The sequence below is a fragment of the Pezoporus wallicus genome, unplaced genomic scaffold (assembly GCF_028554395.1).
Source record: "Pezoporus wallicus isolate ANWC-B61680 ecotype Strahan unplaced genomic scaffold, APGP_CSIRO_Pwel_v1 contig_5542, whole genome shotgun sequence".
NCBI classification, from domain to species: domain Eukaryota; kingdom Metazoa; phylum Chordata; class Aves; order Psittaciformes; family Psittacidae; genus Pezoporus; species Pezoporus wallicus.
The window spans coordinates 348,771-374,817 of NW_026640165.1; the positions used below are offsets into that span (position 1 = coordinate 348,771).

The window sequence follows — 26,047 nt, forward strand, 5'->3', positions numbered from 1 at the left end:
AAGTGGTGTAAATTCCCCCTTGCTGCTTCTATGATTCTTTCTGCATTTAACTCAGATTCTTAGAGAGGCCTGTTCTCTCAATTTTCTTTTTTCTTGTTACAAAATCTGATCATTATTACATTTTTTATATAAAATATAATTAAGTCCATTATCCCAACAGACTCTTACCATTTTCTAGAGCTGCCCTTCCCATATTACTCCATTTTTTTCTGCAATATTCCCTTCATCTATTTATACATTGCCAGAACAGCACCCAAAATTCTTGTGCTATGGTTTTGATGAAGTATTAATAAAGTGTTATTACCAACCTGTGTGTTCTTTTTCTAGCTACCCATCCAGAGAGTCCCTTCTGCCACTACTGCCACAGCAGAGTTCCTCCTGACCGTCTCTACCTCTCTGAGAGATATGACACTATTTTTCATAGATATATATTGCTCAAATATCTTAAGAGTATTAAATGAGGATCTGATAGCTTATTCTGTTGGTTTTTGTGTGGTTGTGGTGATTTTTAATAGATTTTCTAAAGGCTTAATATCCTTTTCAGCAATTTTCAAACATTTCTCATTGATTCATCTCCCCTAAGAGAACTTACAAAACAGGATCTGATCAGTGCTCATGAAGCAAACAAAACTTTCAAACAAAACTTTCAAACACTTTAATTAATTAGTGTTTTGTGTATTTACCAGATTATGTCCTTGAAATATACTACAAATAGCTATCTCTATTAGTCTTTTATCACTGCAACATGGGTGGTGTGAGAAAAATGGTTTGGTTGCAAGTTCTTCTCTCTGAACTCAGCTCCAACGAGAGAGGAAATGAATGCTAATATCTGAAGGCAAATGATCTTGATGGCAAGGACAAACTCCAAACACCCACGGATAGGAACTATTCTTAGGCACCATGATGATGCCTGCAGGTATAAAAGACACAAACATCACCTGAACACACAGTATTTATAGGTTTCCTCAGAATTCTCTTTAAAGTAAGAAAGCATTACTTGGATGTAGACAGTTTTAAAATTCAGTTTTTGCCATTTCTCTACCCTGCCCATCAAAAGTAAATGTGGCAAAACACAGCAAGGCAAAAGGTAACAATAATGCTTTCATTGCTTATAGAAGATGTGGGACTGGATGTTCAAATCCCTCTTTGAGCCTTGAGAGCAGGCAGTGAAAAGGCACCAGGACAAGTTCCCCGACACGCCCTGAACCTGCTTAGGGGCAGCCGGAGGACCTTGCTTAGTTCACCCTGAGGCCAGGGAAAGTCCAGTTTGTCATATAGGAGGGGAAAAAAAAGTGCAAATTATGGCCAAATGCACTATTCACATTTGCACTAAGACACGGCTGAACCACACAGGGAAATAGCAGCCAGCACTGCTATTTGCACTTATAGCAGAGACTGGGAAACAGACAGTCATTACAGCCTTGGACTGTGTTTGAACCAGGGGTGGGAGATGAAACATTCTACATTAAATCCCCCAAAGGAATGCGCTTTCCATTTATGAAATGGCTGTGCACAAGGGCAGAAAGAATTTCTATCCATTTAAATGCCAGGGAACAGTAGATGCATTTTACTTTGAAAAACAAAGCAATAGCACAACAAAGATCTTGGCCATTACTCTGCAGCTCTGTCTAATTGTGGCCCAGTTATTTTCTCAACCTTGGTTCATTTCTGTCACAGTTCTGTGTTTCAGGCTCTCAGACACCTTTCTTCCAAATATCATGAATAACAGTTTAAATATTCATGTTAGTAATTTTGATGATTCCAACTGAGAATTTCTTTACAGAAAGTGGAATGAGGAAAACATCTTCCTTTGTTCAATGCCACAAGTATACTTCAGGTGAAATCTGTATAAACAGTTTGCGGAAGACAAAGGTCTCTGCTTCCAGCCTCACCTCCTGAACAAGATGCCACGTGAGGCCATGGTTGGTGGAGTAGTCCAGTTTCACCTGGTTGTCCATATGAGGAGTAAACGCCTGATCGCAGCCCATCACCAAGTTGAACTGTATCATATATGAAGCTCCGATCTGCATAGACTGGGTCTCCACATAGCGCATACTAGAAGCTAACTTTGAATCTCCTGTAAAACTGAAATATGTAAGGAAAGAATCAGAATCCATCCCAAAACTAAATCAGAAGGCAACATTCTGAATGATTCTGTGTTAAATACAGCAATGATTCTTTCTTTGTTCTGTGGATTGGCACATGGTATGAGATCATGCACAGAAGCCTCTTTCTGTTGGAACTTCTGCACATTACCAGGAAGACCCTGTTGTACCCCAGAGTGTGAAACACTGAATTATTCTCTTAGTACTTACTATATGTTCTTTGTATCACGGATCAACTTAGGATCAAGCAAAGGATAACGTACAGAAAAAACAACATAAAGAAAACTCATTCCTCAGGAGTGTGCATTGCCTAAGGTCATGTCATAGGAACAGCTGCAATTTCATTCAAACAGTGGACGGTAAAGATACACTGCATTTAGTTTAAAATATTCCTGTTACATAGAGTTTTCATTCCATTGATTTTCAAGTGATTCTATATGCAACGCATTCACTGACTTTTGACTGTGTTTCAGAATGAATATCACCTATCCTCAGCTTCTTTTCTGCAGGATGTGCTGATATAAGAGTTACATTATCCAGTGGATTGAAGAATAATTTTGCCAGTGGCAATGTTTGGAACACACCAAGCCTCATACATGCTACAGGGTACCCAGATATCCCATATATGGTAACATATAGCTTGAAATTACAAGGTTATTTTAATGTAAGCGGAGGCTTCTCTTCTATGCAACATTCAAAAGTTTAAAAAAAAATACAAACAAAACCAAAAACAGATGCAAGAGAGGTATAAGGAGGAAATAATAATAACAACTTAAACATTTAATCCTGGGCACTAGGTTTCAAAACAGAAGGTTTTTAAGAAAGTTCATGTAGAATGAGAATTGCCTCCTTCTCCTTTATTTGAGATGTTTAGTTAGTGTCTTCCAAAGCAATGTAGTCCTTTCAGCTTCAACATTTTCTAAGACTACTCTTAATTTGAGCAGCTTAGGATAGAGACTGCATATTTTTAAAGAAAATCACTGAAAATCATCATGCAAAGATAAAAAGCTACACTCAGTACACTGCTGATAAAGAGAATGATGATCAAGTAAGTTACATCTTAAATGAGATGTAACTTAAATCATCATCTTAAATAAGAAATCCTAATCTTTCAATACCATACAATAAAACATATTAACTTCTAAAATTCAAGGTCATAATGAAGTCAGTGCAAAGGCTAGGAATACAAGCCAGTGTTACTTAACAGTCTTTTAAATTAATTCACTGACCCACAATGCTTTCTGTAGTGTCCTTTCCAGACAGAGCAATTGAGCCCTAAATGTAACATTCTACCTTAAAGCTTTAGAGGAAATTACTGAAAGCTAATACTAGTTTTGTCACTATTGAATTGCTGTTACATGGCACAAGTTAAGATCTAGCCTCCTTTTTACCCTCTGACCTTGCTGTCTGTGACTTCATTTCCTAAAGGACAATCCAGCCCATGACACTGTGTCAAACTACCCAGTCTACTCTGATCAGCACCATGATCCAATGGCGGACGGACATTCTCTTCACTCCTGGGGCACTGTCATGGACAACTGGACCAGAAGGCAGTAAGTTAACTTGGAAAACTGTATCTCAGCAGTTCGCTCTTTCAGTCAGTGTTGTCAGTGTTTTTCTTCTCAATGGCAAGGATAATTTTAAGTTGGGTAGAGGATATAATGTGGACACATTGGTAGTCCAGGTGGCAACCTATGGTTTGTGGCTTTGTTGTTAGAACTGACTGCCCCTCAGAATAACTGGTTTGGATAATGCCTGAATTTATTTTTCTTCCAAACTTTATCTAGTAGTTTTCGAAATGACAAAACCCTGTAAACTTAAACGTTAAAGCTGACTTGGTCTCACATAGTTTTAATTTCTACAATGCAGCTTGAAATTTCATGGCTGATGTGGGAAATCAAAGTTTTACAGATGCCCTCTTGGGAAATCTGTGCCAGTACAACCAGGCTCTTCAGGTATCAGTCAGCTGTGTGCAGTGTCATCAGCGGAAAGTTATATGTAGGGATGCTTTGGAAAATGATTTGACATTGCACATGGGCACAACACATCACAGTTACCTAAAGTTCATCTGAAAAGAATAAAGGAGTTGAAACCAAACAGTCTGATGAAGCATCTGCCTATAAGCTGTCTTCCCCAAAGTGATAGAAGACAGACAAGTGAAGGACAGGTACTCAGCATAGGTGCAAAGAATTAAATGTTTCATTTTATCTTTGTCTCCACAAAAAAAAATCCCTCTATTTAATGTTACTGGTTTAAAACTGGAAAAAAAAAAAAAAAAATCTTAAAATGCAATCTTTTTTACTGGTGGCATTCAGGTCATGATTAAAACACTTCTAAGTTTAGTATTCATTTTCATTTCGTAAATTAGCCACTGGATATGGTACACAATACACTAAGTAAACATTGGTTTAAAATTAAAACAGCTCTATGGAAAGGATAGTAAAGAAATGTGAAAAAGGAAGCTAGTGATGAGGTGAAGATAATTTATGATGCTCTGTAAGAAGCTTTTTTAAGAGGAAGAAATCACATTATGGGTTCACAAAGTCCTTTATCGTCCACAAATTACCTCCAGCTGAACAACGGTAGCATTAAAGGTGGGGGCTCCATGTTACTTGCTACTTCTTTGCTCTCCAGCTTTCCTGTCTGTGTGTGTGGTTAGGTGTATGCTCTTCTCCTGGAATACTAAATGTTTTCTTTGTTCTGGGAGTCACGTAGCTGGAGTAAGTTTCTGGATTTTGTAAAAGGGGAGTAATGTCCCTGGTGTAAGAATAATTAATTAAAAAAAAATCAGAAATGAAAATGCAGAGGCTACATTTTTGTATAAATATGTAGCTGTTTGTTTCTAGCACATAAATAATTAGACCTGTGGAGTCTCAGGAACACAATACCCACAGGTGCCCTCAGAACAATCGCTCTCCCTCCAAGCACTGCCAACTAATTGGTACTTCTGGGAATGATATCACAGCCAATGTCAGCCAACCTGCACTGCTCCAAACTGCTCTGGGATGCCCAGAATTACCATGTTTTCAAGGCCAGTACTTTCAGGAATACTGAAAAGCCACATGGATGCTGGTTTTGTATAGCTGCATTGACCGAAAATATTGATGGCCAAATGCTCATGCCAGTCCCAGCTTTGCTTCCATCAAAGGCAGGAAATATTTATGCCTTTTAACAATATATGATACCTACGTTGCTAAATGATTCCTAAATGTATTATTATATTTTAATTAAGTCGATTACCTGAAAGAAACTTTCTGCATGTTACAGAATGATCATCTAAAAGAAAATACATTTTTATAAACACAGGTAAACTATCAAGCTGATTTAGGGCAATTGTGTTACATTGCTCCATAAAGATACTTTGTTATGAGCCAGATTTACAGTCTTTTCCCAGGCTGCTCCAGAAACAGTGAGACACTCTATTGTCCATTACATTGACTTAAATAATAATGTAGTAATCTGACTGAAGATGTTTTATTTATATAATGCTATTTTATTTGTGTCCAGATGAATAACAAAAAAAAATAAAAACAAAAAAATAAAAAAGAAAGAAGAAAAAGAAAAATTTATAGCATTCTTGCAAATTCTTAAATGCATTTCAGCAAGTGGCTGTAAATTGTAACACTCAAGAGCCATTTGGGTCAAAACCCTGATTGTGTATGAGCATTTTGGAGAAGTGATGAATTAACGTACACTTAAATTTAAAAATGGTCTGGAGCCTTTTCTCTATACTCAATGCACTCACTATAATAAAGTCTAAGAACCAATTTGAAAACAAATGTTGACAATTACAATCAAATAAAGTGCCTGTTCTAGGTATAGACCATTATAAAATACTCAAAAATCACCTTTGCTGGAAACATATGTATATCAACAAACCCCTTCTTTCTAAATGAGGCTAGATATCGAAAAGAACTATCTCCCTCTTCAACAAAAATAAAAATCCCCCTCCTCAGTTTTCCTCCATTTCAAGGGTAAATATTTCAGATTTACAGACTTTGAGGCAGAAACGGAGGCTTTATAGGCAATTAGCAGGCATTTCAGTGAAAATGGGCCTAGGGATGACACCTTGTAAAATGATTTATAGGTATTTCCAATAGTCCTACTAATGAAAAAGCAGTTGTGAGACTTTTCTCAAGAGGATGGTGTCAGTGCTACTGCAAACTCCGCTCATAGAAAGTCATGAGTTAGAAAATGAGAACCAAATGGACTCACAGCTGGGAAAAGCCAACAATAATTAATTTAAGTAGCAGTCATTTGTACAGACCTTGTGTAAGTTTAAGAATTTCCCTTGAGAGAAATAAGGTCAGTGAAGGATAGAGTTCATGTCTTCCAGTGATAATGAAAAATACTGATACATAAACAGTATGGAACTGCTCTATCCCTGGCAGTATTCAAGGCCAGGTTGGACAGAGCCTTGAGCAACATGGTCTAGGGTAAGGTGTCCCTGCCCATGGCAGAGGGGTTGGAACTGTATGATCTTAAGGTCCTTTCCAACCCAAACCATTCTATGATTCCATACAATACTGCAAAAGCTTTGATTCTTTATTCAATGTATGGAAAGTTCAACATTCCCACTATGACTGAGCAGTAAATATCCTAGCCAATATATGTGATGGAGAATTTAGTTGCAATTTATTTTGATTCTGATTTAGAGTAATAGGAGGAAAACAGGGAAACTTCTGCTATCTTAAATAACCACCCTCCCCATGACAAACTGGTCTTAAAAGAACAGAGTGAAAACAATGTCATTAAGGGGCTTTCATTCCAACTCTTTGATGAAGAAGATGCAAACAGTTTGAGCTCTAGCATGTTTTTTAATTTTAATGAGCAGCAAGTACCTTCCTTGTCCTTATTAAAGTGGTTAATGGTGCTTCTACTGCCTCATTATCACCACTAGAACATGTTTGGTGTTGTTCCTACTGCTAAGCCAACTCCTTTTAGTTTAACAGATGATCAGAAAGTCAAATCAGGTTGCTCAGAGATTCTTTTTAATAAAATTCCAACAGTGCTTCTCAGAGTGTCCGTGGGGATGCTAAAATTACTTTTATTTCCTCAAGGATTTCTATAATTACTGTGATTGTACTTTCTCCATATAAATATATCTGTGCCAATTAAAGCCATAGTGGGTTTATATGTTGATCAGACTAGCATGAAACTGTTATTTGGTTTTAATCAAAACATAGAGATTAAATCGAGCTTCCCTTGTATTAATTCCAAATGTCACACTTACGCATTCCAGAATTTAAGTTTTGTGAGGCATGTTAATGTTTTACTGAAGAAGCTTATTTTTACACAATCCTGACAGAATTGTCTTTTTCTTCTTATTCACTTCTTCTTCTTTTCTTGCCTTTTTTTGCTTTGGGGCAGGTGATACTTTCTTGTCTTTGTTTCTAAATACATAGCACATTTTAGGCATAATTGCACTATATCATAATGCTGATCACAGTGAAAATGACTAAATGGATATAATACCAGACAAAATAACTACAAATGACTAATGTTCCACCAACATTCTGCTGCCTTTCCTTTTTGGATTGCAATCTAATGGCCATGTAAACAGATCTGAACATGACTTACAAAATAAGAGTCTGCACTTAACAGATTGTGTCTTAACCTGCATACCCATATTAACCTGACAGGATTTTAACTGAAGGTTATTAAAGTTTTATAAATTGTTTCTAATAGGATATTTAATTATTTTGTGGGTAAAGAATGCTACATTCAAGGTTCCCATCAAACATAAATTTGTGCAATGGGGTGTATAAACTTACTGATAATTACAATTAGATTAACAACTGTATTTTTGTCCATAATGTGAAGATGAGACACAATTACTCTGAATAGCTGCCAGAAAGACTCATTTGCAGAAATCACTTGGCTCTTAGCAGGATGAATAGATTAAGAAAATGGAAGTAGAATGCAAATGAACATGTGTTTCTCACCAAAGAGTCCAGTCGTGTCCGCAGTAAGGCTGGACATTTCCCAGGTAGAATCCCAGAGACTGTGTGACTTCAACTAGGTTGGTGAAATCCAGACTGATGCTATTGAAAAGCACAGAGGTCATGATGATTTCATCAATAGCCCACACATCTTCACCTTGGGAAGAGTGATATGGTTGCCACCATCTGAACTGAATCCCAGTCTGTCTGGCATCTTCAGGAAGCTCCACTGAAATTATTCTGGAAAACAAAACAAAGTTACAGCTTTAAGTTTGTCTGTTTGTAATAATCCCATGGGGATGTAATTTATGGTTATTTTTGTCTAACTGACCCTAAAAATCAAGGGTGAAATTCATCCCACAACTGGTATAGCTTCTATCGGTGACCAGGGAATCATTAGTTCTCTTGGTAGTCAATGTATTGAAAGACAGCTGTGTGCAAAAGGCACAAAAAGAGTTTCCACCACATCTGTAAATTTTGCTGCTACTGTGGAGCTATCTGTAAATTTAAAGGTGCTCTTCCTTCCCAGGAGAAACCTGAATGCCCTCCATTTGAAGCTCAGGGGATTAGACTGGCAAAGGGATGTTCAGCTGACAAGGACCTAAAATTCCAGCTCCATCTTCGCAGACGCTATGGATTTTATCCTGATCTGAAGACATGCATCTTCTTAACATCTGTCTTTATTTCTGCACAGTACTGATGCCATGCCTGTGTTTCTGTTGTCCTAGAAGAACCCATCCCTGCAAAGCACCGCATTCAAGTGGAAAAGACTCATCTTGTCAGTGTAATTGTGTGCAGTCTTTTTTTTATCCTGTAGTTGCATAGAGATGCAACTGGAGGTGAGTCCAGGTGCTTCTCCTGGTATGCAGGGTCACCTGATTTGTCATGGCAGCTATGTCAACGAACCTATAATTGACAAACTGCAAAGAAAATTAAGAGTAATATCTAATTTCCAGGAGCAATTATTGCACACAGCAGCAGGGAGCATGCATTAATTGCCACAGCAACAACACCTTCTTGAAAGCTCCATAAATCACCAGGGCCATGGTGCCCCACACGAGGCATGTAAGCTGTGAAACAGACTGGCAACAGAGACGTTTGTCTCCATTGGTGTACAATTACTTGCTGGCAAAAGGATTTTTAAGCAAGCTCATCATGTAGCTGACATTTTTATTTCTCTCTTAGGGGAAATGTGAATAAAATGACAAATCAGGTAAAGTGGAAACATTTTATTCATTAGCACCAAGTTTTTTCCAGATTTGGAAAGTTGCCTCTTGTAATGTTTTGTTCGTACATATGAAGCAGTCTTGGGCCTACGGTGCTCTTAGTGCAAAACCAGTCTTAAAAATGACTTGCTAAACTGTCCTTTTAAAAAGTACATTTATAATAGTGTTGTTTAATGTCACATTGATTTTAAAGAAGATGACGTTAATGAATTAGCAATGAAAATTTCGAACGGCTTGGCTAAACAGATGGGAAGCGCTCAAAACCTCCTGGCTGGCATTTCTAAGAGTTGCTTTCTGACAGTTGTAGGTTGGAGAGAGCAGCGTTGAGGGACAGCCAGAGGTAATGGCTGCTGTGTCCTTGTGGCAAGAGACCAGCAGTGCACACACTTTATGTATGGCAGATACATTTCTTTTACCACTCAAATAAATATGCTTGAACCACTTCGTACCCTTTTAAGAGAAAAAACAAGCCCCATTGCTTTCTAGCATGTTAATAAACTACACAGACTTTCATTTTTACCAAGGATTCCCTAATAAATAGCAACTCTATGGCTTTTTCAGTTATTTTTTTTAAGGCATGAATGACACTAAATTGCTACGGATGCTAAAAGGAATTGAGGGATTTTGACTCTGATGGTTCAGTAGGGTGAACCTGAGGAAAGCCGGGCTAGGAGGAGCACTGTATCTAGTGTACACCGTGAAGCACTTGCCACTTGTGTGAGCTAATGCTCTGTTATAATCCTAGGCATATTTCTCTGCTGGTGGCTGTCTCTGATGTCTGCATCTTCCCTTTCACTCTCAATTCTCATAAGCTCACCCACATGGACACTAATTCTTACTGGCAGTAGTTTACAGAAAATCCTAAATCATGACACACACCACTGACACACCAATCGGATGTTAAAATATTTAGCACATGTTAAAATACGTTTCTCATCCCAGGGGATTAAGCAAACACAATTTAAAAATGTTGGTGTAAACCAGCGTATATGGCACATACGTTAGTATGCAGAACCCGACTACATCTCCAGTTATAACAGCTTCTCCTGTCTGGCTTTGATTTGTTGGAGATAGATGGAGAGGGAGGGGGATTCTTGCTAATGACTTTTCTGTTGCAGAGAAGAAAAGTGTTCCTACTAACATTATCAGCTACCATTAGATTTCTTAAAAACCAGCTGGGAGACCTTTGCTCTGATCTCATTCTTTCAAGCTATGCGCATACCTAATATTGAAAAGCCACCGCTGTTCTGCTCAGAAGAAAAATGCAGCTGTCAAATGTTAGCAGATTAAATGCAGCTTTTCAGCAGAACATTAAATGCGTAATTATTTTTTGTATGACTGAAGATTAATTAGATTTCTTGATACAGATTGATTGCCAAACTTTGTGGCAGTCCATCTATGTTACCAAAACTGCTGATATTTTCAGACAACATAATATGAAAAGGTGAAGCTTTCTTCATGTTTTCATCATAATTATTGCCAGCATTATCTTCAGGTTTGTGTGTCTGTCATTTTTCTATCTATCTACCCAGAGGGGGCTATACATACCCCATGGCAAAACCTTTCTAACCTATGTACATTGTGCTGAGTCAGAACAACAGAAACTGCTTCATACTTAATCTCAAAAAGCATCAATGTAATTTACTACATTTATATCTCAAACTTCATTAAAATCAGTCACCAAAATGTGTATTTTCCTTTTTGTTATAAAAATTTCATAGTGCTATATATTAAAAACCTTTAGGGAAATATAATTCCTACAGCTGTAATCTTGAAACCAAGAATTAGAAACAGGGCCATATAAAATATATATGTGACTATAATAAAGGACTGGAAAGGAAATCTTGAAGAAGGTTTATGACTGTGCAAGTTCATAGGATCATTCCTTTGGAAACATTTAAAACTTCAGAAATTAAAGTCTACATGCAATATACTTCTACCAAATATGGTCATTTTTCTCAGATTTTTAGGTATTTCTTATAGCTCCTGGGAAATAGATTTAATATTTCAAGGTTTTTTTTTTCCATTAGAAAAGATTTCTTCATTAAATCTTCTTCATTTTTCTTCATTAAGGATATTCTTGATCACATTTTGCATATTGCAATTCTGTACTGAGTTATTAACGAGATGAGGAAATGTAATATTTACTTTTTTAAATATGCCGATCTGAGCTCAATAATTATAAATAACGAAAGTTACATGTCATTCAAGTGACTTGCAAGCTATATAGCAGAACCCCTAGGGCTAACTCAGGCATTATCCTAGAGCTGGGTGGAGGGGTAGAGAAGAAGGTTCAGGGCAATACCCAGGGCAAAACAGCTCTAGGGCAGGGCAGGAACTGACCTGCTGGGATGGGACCTACAACACCACTGTTGGCTCTGCCTCTCATGTGCCCCTTTACAGAGCATCTCCTTTCACTGGGATTTATTAGCTCTGCTGCAGCACCCTATAAAAGGTGGATGCTTCCAGGTTTGAGTGGGTTTGAGCCAGTGGAGTTAGCCAGCCCAGGTTGTTCAGGGCTTGTGGTACAGGTATGCTCATGGGGACTCCCAGTTTTACACTGCTTTAGTAAAATTGGTGGATGGTCTCATAAATGTTACAGTAAAGAATACCTTCTTCTCTAAATACATCAGATACATTCCTCTCTAATCTGATGCCAAACATAGGTGCTGCTGGGTAAGATCAGCTCTTGATTCAGCTGCCTTGCGATTTGTGCAATTCCCAGGCACAGTCACCAGCAGGTCCTCCAGGGCACTGAGTCCAACCCACAGGCACAGTCATGTAATCCCCTTCCTAATGGGAGCAGGTTCAATTTCCCTGCCTACCTGGAGAGATCCTCATAGTCAGATATTGTCTCTGCTGTCCTGCACTGCCTGCAAACTCCTAATCCCAGAGGATGGTGTAGTAAAGGTATCTGTGGCTTCAAAGCTACAAATAATTTATGCTAATTTTTCTTTAAAAGCGGCTGCTTCCATAGGAAGAGACATGTCCCTGTTTCCCACAAGGACATTTCTATCCCTCATCCTGCACTGCCTCAGCTTGTTACATCACATCACTTGTGACTCGAATGCTGTTAAATCCATGATTTCATTTTTACAGAAGCAGGCAAAAATGGGAAATGCCCAGAACATCTGAGAATTTTTAAGGAAAAGCGGTAACGTTCAGTGTTCCTTAAAAGTTCCTTACTCACTCCTGCACCATGTGGTCAGATGTACTTACTTTCCACATTGTAATGACTACCACTACCAGCATTAAATGCATGTAGATAACACTCCTCATAATATTTATGCATATACCTTGGCTCGTGGTAGTTGAGGTAAGAATAGTGTTCCAGGAGTTTCCAGGTAATCCCATTGTCATAGGAGTAGTGCAGCAGCACTCCTTCCCCAGGCTGGTCAGGCGCTTTGCAGGTACTCAGCACTGACTTGCTGCCCAGGCGTAGTGTGAACTGCAGGAACCTGGATCGGAATTACACATATATTTATAGGGTACCATTTGCATAGTGTTTTGGTTTGTTGTTTCCCTAACCAAATTGTTTTCAGATCTTCTCAATCTAGACAAATTTTGATAAATATTAGTTATGGGGTTTCGTACGTGCAATTTGTTTTTACTGTCAAGTAATGCAGTGTGGCACATATAGTTAAAAAATGCCAATCATTACAGCATTTAATTATTTATTAGGCACTGAAGGGAAGGGAGAGATAGTGAATGGATCTAATCAGCTGCCACAAGCTGTCAAATAAACACAACCTTATAAATAATTAATTAGCACTTGGCTTTGACACTCAGGTTTGATATTAACATTTCATATTTTCCATCCAAGCAGTACAATAACTTCCCTCCAGTCTGTCTTGGGCTTTGTTGTTTACAGAGCAGGAGGACAAAAGGCAAGGCTATGAAATCATCACTGAAATACAGAACTAGGAGTATTTAAAAAACTTTTCTTCCTGCAAATACAATTGGCTCAACAGTACACAAGGTCGTAGCTGGAAGGGGAGGGGTTCCCAAATTTGTTTGCCTCACAGCACTGCTCTTTCCCTCTCACCTGGACTGGGAGCTGTCAAGGAAGGAGGTGATGAGCTGGCGCCTCCCATCCTTGTTGAAGACCAGGGCCTTGCCACTGGCCAGGACCCCACAGCCGAAGCTGACCTCGGCCCCTCGGATGGAGTAAAAGCTGTGGTAGGAGGAGAGGCGGGAGCTGGCAAAGCTCTCTGAGATGAACACGGGGAAGGTCTGTGATGCCATCTCACATGCTGGCCCTGAAAAGCCGGGGTCGCACCTGAGGGTGAGGAAGATTGAACAGTGGAGTTAATGACCCATCTTCTCCTGTGGTTAACCAACCTGTTGGCAAACAACACAGTGGCTGCACTTGCCCATGAACTGAAGATGCCTAAAACATCCCTCTCAAATATAATGACCAAGAGCCTCTTTAGACTGTAGTTAGGTATTGTATAGCCAATGACTTTCTTTTAGATAGTACTTACTTTTCCAATCTAAAAAAAAAAAAAAACTAGTTATGAACGCCCCACCAATCTACACATAACACACAACACAGAAATATTTGTTTTCAGTTTTGGAACAAGAATATTCCTGACATAATTTACAGCTGTTCATGTGTAAAATGCTTAATTTGCTTTTATCTGTAGCATGTCAGATGTGATTACAAGAAACTGAGTAGCAGAACAGCATTCCCCTTGTGTCATGCTCTTATTAATACCCAAAAATAGTTGCACCAGTACTTTGAATGTGCTTACTAGTTTTGAGTAAGTAACTTTACTTTTTAGGGTGGAGCCCTTTTAACAAGCCAGACTTCCAGAAAAAAAGTGTAGTGTTGACCTTCTGTCCTTGAGTTCTGTCAGGTTATGGAACATTAGAACTATGAAAATTGTGATTCTTTCCCATAATTTAATATTAAAGTCATATAGTGCCAAATCACCTCTAAAACCAGTATAAAACATGGATCACTGACATTTCAGTGTGCTATGGAGCACATTTTAAGGTGAATTGGAAGTTAGACTCTCTCCCAAAAGAAAATTATTTAAAGAAAATTAATTATGCTACTGTTTAAAAAGATTGATCTCTAGCTCTCCAATGAGCTTTATGCATTTTGGGGGCGAGCCTAGTTTTACATCTAGTCATCTCAAAAAGCAACGAATGAAATGAAAATCACTTCATCTTTCAGATCATCAAGTGAATAATGTGACAGAAATTAAATACAAGTACTGAATTATAACTCTTACTTGCAGCCATTTCTAGTACACTGTCCTCGCCCTGAGCAGAATTTGAGGCAAGATGGACCAATATAAACTGCAGAGAAAAGAAATCAGTTAAATGAAGGGTTATGTTATGTGATAAACAGAATATAATGAATACAAGATCACAGATCTGTTTGTATGGATATCATATTTATCTTAATTACACTAGTTGGAAGAGGTCTACAAAAGGATAAAATGCATTTGACTGTGTCAAGGATAGCCAGGGATAATTTATTATTTAATGGGTAATACCTATCTGTGGTATGAGACAATAGTGATGTTTCAATCAATGTACCTGATTTTTCTAAGACTGTGAATGAGATCAGATGATTTGCTATGCATTAACCATTTTCTTGCCTTTCCTTTTCCTCATCTTATTTCAGAGATTTAAGCCAACCTCACTGGACTTCCTGGAATTAAAACTGCCCCTGATATGCTTTAAGTAACAACTAAATAACAAACACTTTCACTGATTCTTTCAAATGGAATAAAATTCCAAATTTTATGTGCTCAAAAATACTCCAGACTTGTTTTACTCTTTTACTCCATCTTCCTCCAATGACTCCTAACCAACTGCCTTGATATTTTGTGAAAAATATTAAGGACAGGAAGATAAGCAAATCTCAATATAATCTACATCTACTTGCACTGCTATAAAGAAACATTAATCTTGGTATAGACCAAATACGTTAATCTGGGTGTAGCCCAAAGTGATAACTTACTGGCAATGTTCTGTCCATACAACATAATAAACAGGCCTCAACCATGAATAGTGTCATCTTTTCTGTTAAATAATGCTGATTACTTGGAGTTATCCATTTGCTCTGTGGCTTTTGGAATGTCATCCAAATAGCCACCAATATGAGATTATCTATAATAAGCAGTACTTATTTCCTCTCCTCGTTTTATGATGCTGCCCATCATAGCAGTGTGTCAATACACCCTGGCAGATGCACATGAAATTCCCGTTAGCTACTCCCTGTAACTAAGTCTCCATCAGATTTCATGCGATTTCTAGATTTTCTCACTTCTCAGAGTGCAAAAATTCTGTTCTGTTTGATTTACTTGTGTCTTTAGAGGTCTTTTTGAGGGGGTGGTAAAAGTAGAAGGGTTAAAGATGTAATGATGTCATTCAAAATGAAAAAAGCTTTATGGAAATTGGCAGGTTTCCAGTGTTTCTAAAAGATGGCCAGCTTCCAGATTTCATTTAAAACTTAATTCACATAAGAAACAGTTGTGAAGCTAAAAGTCAGAGTGCTGAATCCTTGAAAATTTTCCTCTTTTCAAGAATTTGAGTAGCTTGCCAATATTTGGAAGTCTCCCTATAATACAGTGTAAAGCTTCAGTTTCACTAGTTTCTAACAAATGAAGCCTGCAAAACTTAGAAACAGGATCATCTTTGACACTTGATTCCTATATCATGGTTCTACATCTCAAACAAATTTCAGAGCAGACGAGCAGGCACTTTTTAGACAGATGGTTGGTAAAAATCCTGCAGCATGCAGAATTCTTTAATGGAATTCTGTTTTGTTCTACAAGCAAAGGTAGTGCAGATATAGGAATTGTTCATTGATTTTCAAAATCCTGTTTTGTTTTGTTGTAAAGAATTTAGATTCTTGGGTTGATTTCATCTTGCTCTCGTTTCTGTGCACATCTATGAGCGTCTCCAAAAAGTGTCTCCAACACACGTGTCCTACACAGGTTTGCATTTTGTTAGGTAGCAAACCATCTTTGCAGATTTACAGACATATTCTTATGTTTATATACATTAGTTTTCCCTTCATTTTACTTTCTTTTTGATGTGTATTATCACCTCTAAAGACAAGCATGAATACTCTATCCACAATGTTAAGATGATTCTACTGCTCATTAATATAATTAAGAGAATAATTTCTGAGATATTACCTTATCAGCTTCAAGGTTTTTATTTTCAAAAACAGGCATTAATCTATTTTAAGAACTTTGCAAAACGTAACTATTTACCATTCCCAGTCTCCATATTTGGGAATCACTACAGAATTTCATGGGCTATTGTATACCATGGTAAATCTTTACATTACATACTTCACACATTTAGCAAAACAAATTCTGGATGTAGCTTACTTCATCCCAAATCATTTCAGGCTAATGAGCAAGCTAAAAAATTTGCACCTTTTCATAGAATCATAGAATAGTTAGGGTTGGAAAGGACCTTAAGATCATCAGGTTCCAACCCCCTGCCACAGGCAGGGACACCTCACACTAGACCATGTCACTCAAAGCTCTGTCCAACCTGGCCTTGAACACCACCAGGGATGGAGCATTCACAACTTCCTTGTGCAACCCATTCCAGTGCCTCACCACCCTTACAATAAAGAACTACTTTATAGTCAATCTAAACTTCCCCTGTTTGAACCTGTTTGTTAGCATTTTCTATCATGTTTCATTCCGTGTTTCATACACTGTGTCTCTTTTGTGCTGTGTTCCTAAGTAGCTTTTTTTTTTTGTGATGTATTTACTTTCAAGACTGGCCCCAGTTATCCTCTGCAGTTGGCACTACATCCCTTTTCCTAAAAGAACAGTTCCCTGAAACAGATGGTACTTTCCCCTGGAGTGCCTGTAAACAATGTAAAAGTTATGTCAGTGTTTTTGTAGTAGCATTGCTTTATAGAGGCCTTCTATGTCCAGAAGGAAAAATATGCCCCAGATGCTGTAACTGTTGCTTTGTCTGGTGCATCACATATCCTTAATAGTGTAGTACCTACTTACGTAATTAGGAGTAAGCAGTCTGAGGAAACGTTATATTAAGCCTTTGCCACCAACATATTTTCCTGGAAAGCATTCAATTAAAAGAAAAGAAAAGAAGGGTAATCTGCTAAACTGTTGTGTTTTCAAATGGCAGAATTCCCCTCTAGCTTCAAAACACGCCTGTTACCAAGTGTAGATAAGAAGAAAAGGAATTTAACAAATGAAAATCCTTTGATTTGTGATTGTGGAAAAATGCATTTCCTTGGAGCAGCATATAATAATGTATTCTTCTGATGTTTCATGATCATGGATAAGAATACTAACTATTATCAACTGCCCACATATTTCCAAGGATTGGTCCTGTTTGTCTCCATCGAATCCTGGTGTCACTTGTTAATGCAGCATTAGGAAGAGGAATAGTTATACGGTTCCACCTGAAATACATATAACATAAATATTAGCATTTTACACTTACAGTCATAAAGCAACTGTACGTTTTGCAGACATGTTTACTTATACTGAAGGCTTTATTAGAATTTTTAATTCTAAAATCTGCTCAAATGAAGGAATGAAGTTACGGAATCTTTAGGAAATACAAATAAAAAAGAAACATGGCTGATGATATTTTAATACAATATATGGATGACAATTATTATAAAACCCAGCCATTTTTTCCCCCATATGAGTGCATGAAGTCAGAAAAGACCCTGACTTGCTTCACTATAGTGACTTCTCTGTCACAATGGATATCTCCTAAATTGCATATTGAATTAAACTTTTCAGTATGACTGAGCTCTGTATTAGATGAGAACCCCTGGGGGTGAGATGAGGATTTGGCCTGCTGTGGCCTGGGCCATCATCCACAGGGGCTACACTTCCTACACACACCAGGGATAATGGCTCCTCTTAAAGTGGTACAGAAATGGGACATCACTAGGTCATAGCAATGCTGCTTTCTTCTCATAGTTATATCCGCTGCCCTGAAGTTTCTGTGGAAGTTGGGATGCAGAAGTATACAGTCATGGGACTTACGCTACACAGTAAGATGTCACAGTTCTTTTTATGGTCAAAACAGTACTGAAGAGACTTAATAGAGAAGGGTTCATATAAGTTTGTGACACTAACAACCACTTCTATCTGCAGAAGCAGAGAGAAAGTGCTTCACTAACTCAATATTAGTATTCCAAGTGAGTGAACATGTCTGAAGATATAAATATGGCTTTGACTGATGGCTCCTCTGACTGAGAAGAAAACTTCTGTGGCTTTGACAAGGTATAACTTTGCTGGCAATTACCAGCATGCTGCCCACAGTTGTTTGGTTTGGTTTGTTGGGTTTTTTTTTGTAATTTGTCTTTAGCATCAGAAAAAAATATTACACCACTGAAGTAGCCCCATATATTTCAAATTTCATTAGTGGGCAGCCAGGGAGACCAGAACACTCCTTCCTTGCTGTCCTCAGCTAGTAAAAAATGAAAGATGACATGAGGTTGTGTGCTTTGCTGCTTTCGCCTGTCACCTATAATTCACTTCTCTAATCTTGCATCTCAGCTTTGTAGAGAGCACTCTCACCCGCTGTAATTTTCAGAGGTGTAGACCGTGCTGTGGGGGAGGTGAGGTCCAGCACATATCTCAGGCAAACACTCGGTGTGGAGCAGGGACCAAGAGCGACCATGGTTGGTTGAAAACTCCAAGCTGACGCTGATAACACAATGAAGGAAGGAAAGTAGAAAGTTACCATGAGCCTCAGATATCTGGCATAGTTATGAATGTAGAAGAACCAACACTGAGAAAACATCAATCTGCTATTCCTAATAACTGATGCTGAGACACGAAATAATTTGAAGCAGATTTTGCATTAAAAAAATCCTGAAAATGCAAACATGAAACAAATCTGAGTGATCAAAACCATTGAGGATTGTCTGAACACCTGGTCCATGTTTGGCCACTATCTAGCTAATATTTTTATGCTGCTACTGTTAAACAGGCTGATGTTAATCTTGTATTTCAGCTAGCAATGGTTTCAAAAATAATGAGGAGAACACTTGAATTAATCAGAGCTAAGCAGCAGGATGTGAGCACAGGACACTTAGTAACTGCCAGCTGCTAACCATTACTTCTTCAGAAGGTGGTAAAAGACTACTGGTTATTCATGCATTGGCCTGCTCTTCCCTTTCACTGCTGACAAATATTAACTTCACTGGACTCCTCAGTCATCTGCCTCCTCCACCCATCATGCCTAAATGGAGATCAGAAAGGCACTATGGAACAGTGAAAATGGCCAGCCCACACTGAGGAGTGCAGAGGAGGGGGTACCTGGAGAAGAACAGCCTCTGTAGCAGACAGAGCCCCTGGGAGCTGTAGGAGCCTCTGTGTTGCTCAGCCATAGTGGTCTTTGGAGGCTTCCTCCCACCTCACAGAGCCTACAGTGCTCAGTGGTGATGTTCTGTGAATTCTGTGACATAACTATATGTGAAAACACCAGATTTGTTTGAAAAAAGGCTGCTGTTCTCTGGTTTCATAGACTAGTAGTAAGCCAAACCATCCTTGTGCAGACATTACAGAACTCAGAACTTTATGAGACAATCCACTAGGTCTATGACAAGTTATTAACCAAATTTTCCCCAAAATCCACTGACAAGTTCAATTTTCAAAAAGGTTTTGCTAGATATTTTTCCTTCCCTGTTTCACAGCATATTTAAAATACCCCATTGTTTTCAATCTAGGAGTATAAGGAAATCCTTAGATGTCTCACATTCTGAAGACCTTGAAAAAGAAATACAGAAAGTGCTCGATTTTTTACAGATTTAGTATTTTACTGAAATACTCCTGTGATTTCCTCCATATAATTAGTCTGTAATATTCTGTTTTATTTTAAGTAATGTCAGTGGAACATTATAAAAGTAATAATTCATCACCTTAACATTAAATTATTGGATTATAACTTTATATTTTCATTACAATTTGCTGACAATATTACTTTATTTAAATGTTCCACCACTGTGATATTGTAAGTATGTATTAAAGCAGTTTATGGAGGTTTTGACTAATTTATTTCCAATTCAACTGTACTGATACCTTGGAGGGTCATATTTACTGCATATATTCAGTGTGAGTATCCCACATCTGAAGTAATGAAGGTGTTATGAATAATGCTGTGGACCAGGAGATGGGAAATGCTGCTGTATTTCGGATATACAAATAGAGATGATGGGGACCTAGTGCTTCTTTTGTTATGAAGAAGCTCACTTCTGCTTCAGAAATAGTTTACACAAAGGAAGAATATTAATATTTCAAAATATATACTAATTCTCATCAGATAACAGACTGAGACATAGACTTTATATAACATGTTTACAGCCCAGGAGTGTTTACAGGCAAAGTTTTCACTTTCCATGTAGAAAAATGTTGCTGCCTTCTCTTCCTATCAAATGTAAGTGCAATGCCTTGATTTTTGCTGCCCACTGAATTCTGCTGCCCTGCATGGCAGCGAGGACTGTCAGTCCTAATGCAGCTCTTTCCAGTTGGAAGTAGATGCCCTGGAACACAGATGTGAGAGCATTTACAGTCTCTTACTTTAAACTCTTGACTCCGGAAGAATATAAAGTAACTTAATCCTCATAAAATATCAGGATACACAGTCTCACAGGTATGTAAAAAAGGACAGTAGACGGTTTGGTTTTGTGTCCCTTTTTGAAGAAGGATGTTAAGAAACTGGGGAGGTAGAGCAGAGGATGATGAAGATGCCGGTGGCCTCAAGCACTGAGCTAGGAGGGGCTGAGGATCTGGCCTGCTCATTGTGGTGAGGAGGGGTGAGCTATGGCAACCTGTGATGGGGCAGAGGGCACTCACAAGGGAGGCAGAGCCAAACTCTCCTCAGTACTGGCAGGTACAGTAGAAAGGGCAATGGCCATAAAGACATGGCTTTAGAGTTTTGTACTGGATGCTAGGAAACACTTCTTCATTTTAGCAGGTCACCCAATACCCATCCATAGAGATTTTTGAGTCATAGATAGGCAAAGCCACAGCTGACCTGACTTCTGGTGGTAACAATCCCAGCTGCAACAACAGGTTTCACTAGCTGATTCCAACCAACATGTCTATGATTCTACAAAATATGTAGCCTTCTTCCTTAACCCCATGGAAAAAATTTAATATCCTAATGAAGTGAAGCCAGCAAAAGAGTTCTGTGAAGTCCTCATACTGATGGTTATTAAGATGGAGAACATTTACCACCAGTCTTACAAGAATTATATATGCTTGTGGCATCAATAACCTCTGAGGGCTCAGCAAGCAAATTTCTGCCATTGCCTTTAATACTTTTCCTCTTACACAGTGTTATGAGGTAAATCTCATCCCTATTAGAAACTGAAGTAAAAGTCATTCTGAAATCATGTGCGTATTTCAGAATAATGGACTAAGAAAAGCAAGGTTTGACCTGGAAAGCTATTTAATAGACCCCTTATTGCAGATGAGAGATATAAATCTGGGCCTTTGGAGATCAGGAGAAACATTAACTTTTGTACAACTTATATTTTTCATTATTAATTGGCTCCTTCTTTCTGAGAAAAAAAAAAATCCAAATACTCCAAATACTCATATAGATGTTATAAACCAAAATGTAATAGAAGCTGATAATCAAAGGAGAGATCTCGTCAGTTGTACCTGTTACCAGGTTGATAAGTTCCACAACCTAAATTGATGGAAAACTGGATCATGTGAGTCACCGTGGAAGAGAGCACTGGAAGGATGTGGAAGTAATCCACAGCCCAGACATTCCTGTTGTGACCTTGGTGACTCTTCTGCTTCAGGCAAAACCTAGTTGCAGGAGTCTGCAGCTCCGGACTAATGACAACAGAAACCAAAGATGGAACCTTTAAAAGAAATTAAATTAAGCTTAAATAAAACAAATACTGGTAAAAAAGGTCACAGGTTACTATTTAAAATAGAAAAGCAATTTCAAATGTTATGAACCAAATTTATGATTTTCTTTCTGCTTTACTTCTGTTAACTTTGTTAGCCACTTTTTCCCACAGAAGATCCCAAATAAAAACATTTTTATTATGTGCATAGCTATTAACAGTCTGGATACCAATGCTGCTTATCACCTTGGTGGGATCAGATAGTTTGGATGTAAAGACACTGCAGAAAAGGCTGTACCTTCTATGTCCTGAAAAATACTGGTTTATTTTGTCAGTGCGCTGTTAGTAATGGAAGATGGTATTTGTCCTGGAGCCTTTCAGCTCACAGAAGCAAAAGCAGGATAATGACATGCCTAGTCTGAATACGTGAGAATGGAGTAGCAGCGTGAGTTCACAGGCATATGTAGGGAGGATGTGATATTGCTGAAAAAAATGAAAGCACTGCTTTACGAAGCTTAGCCTTTGTCTTAAAGTAACACAATTAGAACTTTATTATGTCAAAAGAGGATGTCAGCTTTAAAACTGCTTGTTTAAAAAAAAACCCTTCACAATGAATTCAGTGTAATTCCAGATCCTATCTCTCCCCAAGTTCCCCAATTAATTTTTTATTATTTTACAATTACAGTTTCCTTAGTTTTAAGAAGTTCTACCCTGTCTTTCAGACAGAAGCAGGCAAGGAGGGAAGCCATGCACAATGAAACAATGTAAGTGACTCAACCAAACTCAGGCCGAACCTTACTGTAAACATTTGCTCTCTGAATGCAGTGAAAATGCACACAGACCTGTGCTTGAAATCAGCTGCATGTTTACTACCAAGTTTCCCACACGTTGTATAAGCATACTGCAGTTCAATCTCTAGCATAAATACATGTGTATACGTATTACATATAAATTTTTGCTGTCTTTTTTACATCAGCAGAATAAAGACACCTCAGGGCTGGATTACTGAGGACAGACACAGGCTAAGCGCTTTCTTGCTATAGACAGGACAGATTCTGACAGAAAGCTTGAGGTCCTTATTGTCCTGCCTGAAGGTACTGGGATGTGGTGGAAGGAGGTGCATTAGCAGCAGAGGAGACTCTGCTTGTGCACACTGCCAGCAGCCACTTCCTGTGGCTGAGTTCATGCCCGCATCACTGCAGACCCTCTAAAAAGACATAAAACTGTATTTAAAATTGAAAGAAAAAGTGTAAAATGTGATATTTCCTGCACTAAGCATGGGAAAGACATCCAGGCATTTCTGAGTCACTCTCCCCCCAGCCACTGATCCCACCATGGCTGACCTTCTCAAGACATAGCTCCTGAGTACCAAAAAGTGGCTAGCAGGAGCTTGAGTGGAGGCAGGAGTAATTGTTTGTAAGGAGATATTATCACTAAAGTTTTCAGCTGACAGATGAAGATTTGTGCCTCTTGCCCATTTGATTGTTACCCCAGCACTAGCCAAAACCACAGTCCTGCTTAGGGATAGAATAATCAGCAATAACTGCAGACTCTGTGGTGCAAAGGCGTGCTATCCCTCAAAGATCTGCACATGATTTATGTGCCTGGGCAGACCATGTTTGACTGTCCCTGTGGCATTCAACATACAGCATTGCTGGGATGACTTGCAAATAGATTGATCTTTCCATCCCATCCATCTACTTTTTTTAAGATGATTTACCTTGTAAGCAGCATAGGTCAGGGTATCAAGAGGTATGTGTTCCCTCCTGCCTTCAATCTTGGCATAAAGTACGACATCATTTTCATGGGATTCTCCAGAATCACAAGTTCCCCCTGTACAACACATTTGAGGGATAAAAACTTCATTGAAGCCTTTATTAATGGAAAGAGGAATCATATTAAGCAGCCACAATTATGAAAATAATTACAGCCAGATGCTATTTAACTTAGGATATGAAACAAAAGAACACCAGCCCCAAGGACACAGTGTATAAGAAGTATTTGATCAGATACACCATGCCAGAGATCAAGGATGTTGACAATAATGAAAACCTCAAGTAGCATTGTTGATCAGCTTATCAAAATGATTTTAATAAAAAATGCTGTGCCCAAAGCCATACTTCTATCTGTATGCTTTACATCCCATTTACATAGAAAAGCTCTTTGTGTTCTTGCCAGTAAACTGTTATTTAGTACTCACACCCCATGCAGCCAGAGACATTTTGTATGAGGATTTCCTATATACTTCTCAACTGCCAGACTATCAGCTGAGAAGTTGCTCTTAATAGGAAATGAGGCAGACAGCTGTGAACCTTGTGGTGAGGCTAGTTCTGCTATCTACATTGTATGCTGGAACGGCTGGATGGAGTCTATTATATCACACAAAACCACACCCGAATGAGGCATCATTTGAAATAACTTTGTATCAGGAGAACCCAAAACACCTCTTAACCTCTGAAAGTGCAACTCTTTCAGCAAATCAGAGCACTAAGTTCTGCATCACAGTTATGAGAGGGACATCATCACACTGGTTTGGTGTTCTGGAAAAAAAGTTTTTAAAACAGAGTATCTGTATTTGAAACAGGAAACATGATTTCCCTGTACTAAGGGTACTGCAGGTACTCAAATGGAACTATAAAAAATAGGATGAGAAGGCTTCTTTGGGAAGTCTGTAAAGTAGAAAGGTTGCGCTTATGAAACAATGAAATACTTTCTGGTTTGTCTTTTTTTGTTATAGATGGCCAGTTCTTGGTCCAGAGAACCAGGTAAGATGTGCATCTTTGATGTGTATTATACTGTAATAAGGAACATCCACGTGTCCATTCAAATGCTCTGCTTGCCTGAATGTTTAAACCATTATGTATTTAATTTACACATATGAGCAGAATACATTTTTCAAGTGAAAGCCCACTATTCTGTGTGCCTGCCTGTGCCGACAACTTCTCACCTAAGTTCAGAAGGTTGAGCAAATTTCTTTCCTGTTTCTCTTGCAGGTGTTATAATGCTTGGAAGAACTGGGAAAAAGCATTCTCTTTTTCCTGTGCTTTATCGGTAATTCACGTAACAGAGATGTGCAACAATTTAGAAAAACATGAGGTCTTTCACTCATTAAATAAAGTATGTTTTTTCTTGTTGATTCCAAAGGTTGCTTGTGGAGGTCACAAGTTTAATCTCTGCTTCCGCCTTTATTATTCTATTATTCTATTATTCTCTACTTTTAAGCAAAAATCCTTTACCTCCTTTAAACAAGGTGTTGAGAGAATAACCTCATGAAATTTCCTTTATGCGCAAAATAAAAGTTCTGGAAAAACACTGTGACAAACAGAATGACACCACCATGTTTCACAGCGGTTTGGATCTGTTGCAACACTGAACTAGTGCAGTGGCACTGACAACAGGGAGGGAGGGGAAGTGACAGGCCAGGTTTGCTCTTGGCTGCTTTCTTATCCCTGGTAAATGACTGAAGTTGCATTTTATCCCAGCAGAGAAGGTCTACAGATGATGCTAACACCAGGTCAGTGCTTTTCACAAGGGATACCACAGGTAGGCCATACCTCCTCCAAGACAGTATCACACTGTAACACACTGTGTGTGACTCTCACCCCAGGCCAGTAAGTTAGAAGAGGAAAATCTTTATGAATATAGTAAGAGTTTTTGAGCAGAAACTACGCTATGGGATCAGCCAGGTAAGGCTGTCCCATTTCTGTGCTCCTCCTGTCTCACCCCTGAGTACAACTCTGTTGACTCTGATGGATTTACACCAGGGTCTACATGGATGTGGCTGTGGGAGGATACAACGGGTATCTATAAATCTTCTATGGTGTGGTAAGGATGGCAAAGCTACGACTATCTCTTCTAATGATGGATAAAGGGTAATTGTGTGAAATTAGAAGGTACAAGAAAAGAAGACGCTTCTTCACATGAAGAATTGTT

At 38.4% G+C, this 26,047-nt stretch overlaps 1 protein-coding gene across 2 annotated transcripts in view; it reads right to left on the reverse strand.

Annotated features, from left to right (window-relative positions):
• Positions 1 to 26,047, reverse strand: part of RELN (reelin) — a 283,813-nt gene that overhangs the window by 83,380 nt on the left and 174,386 nt on the right. For both annotated transcript variants that reach the window (XM_057417876.1, XM_057417875.1), the window contains exons 13-21: positions 23,835 to 23,947; positions 21,918 to 22,126; positions 18,825 to 18,953; positions 17,580 to 17,689; positions 14,514 to 14,580; positions 13,319 to 13,552; positions 12,570 to 12,731; positions 8,051 to 8,287; positions 1,893 to 2,085 (exon numbers count right to left, since the gene is read on the reverse strand). In XM_057417876.1, the coding sequence (XP_057273859.1) occupies positions 1,893 to 2,085; positions 8,051 to 8,287; positions 12,570 to 12,731; positions 13,319 to 13,552; positions 14,514 to 14,580; positions 17,580 to 17,689; positions 18,825 to 18,953; positions 21,918 to 22,126; positions 23,835 to 23,947 (1,454 nt within the window). The remainder of the gene's footprint in view (positions 1 to 1,892; positions 2,086 to 8,050; positions 8,288 to 12,569; positions 12,732 to 13,318; positions 13,553 to 14,513; positions 14,581 to 17,579; positions 17,690 to 18,824; positions 18,954 to 21,917; positions 22,127 to 23,834; positions 23,948 to 26,047) is intronic.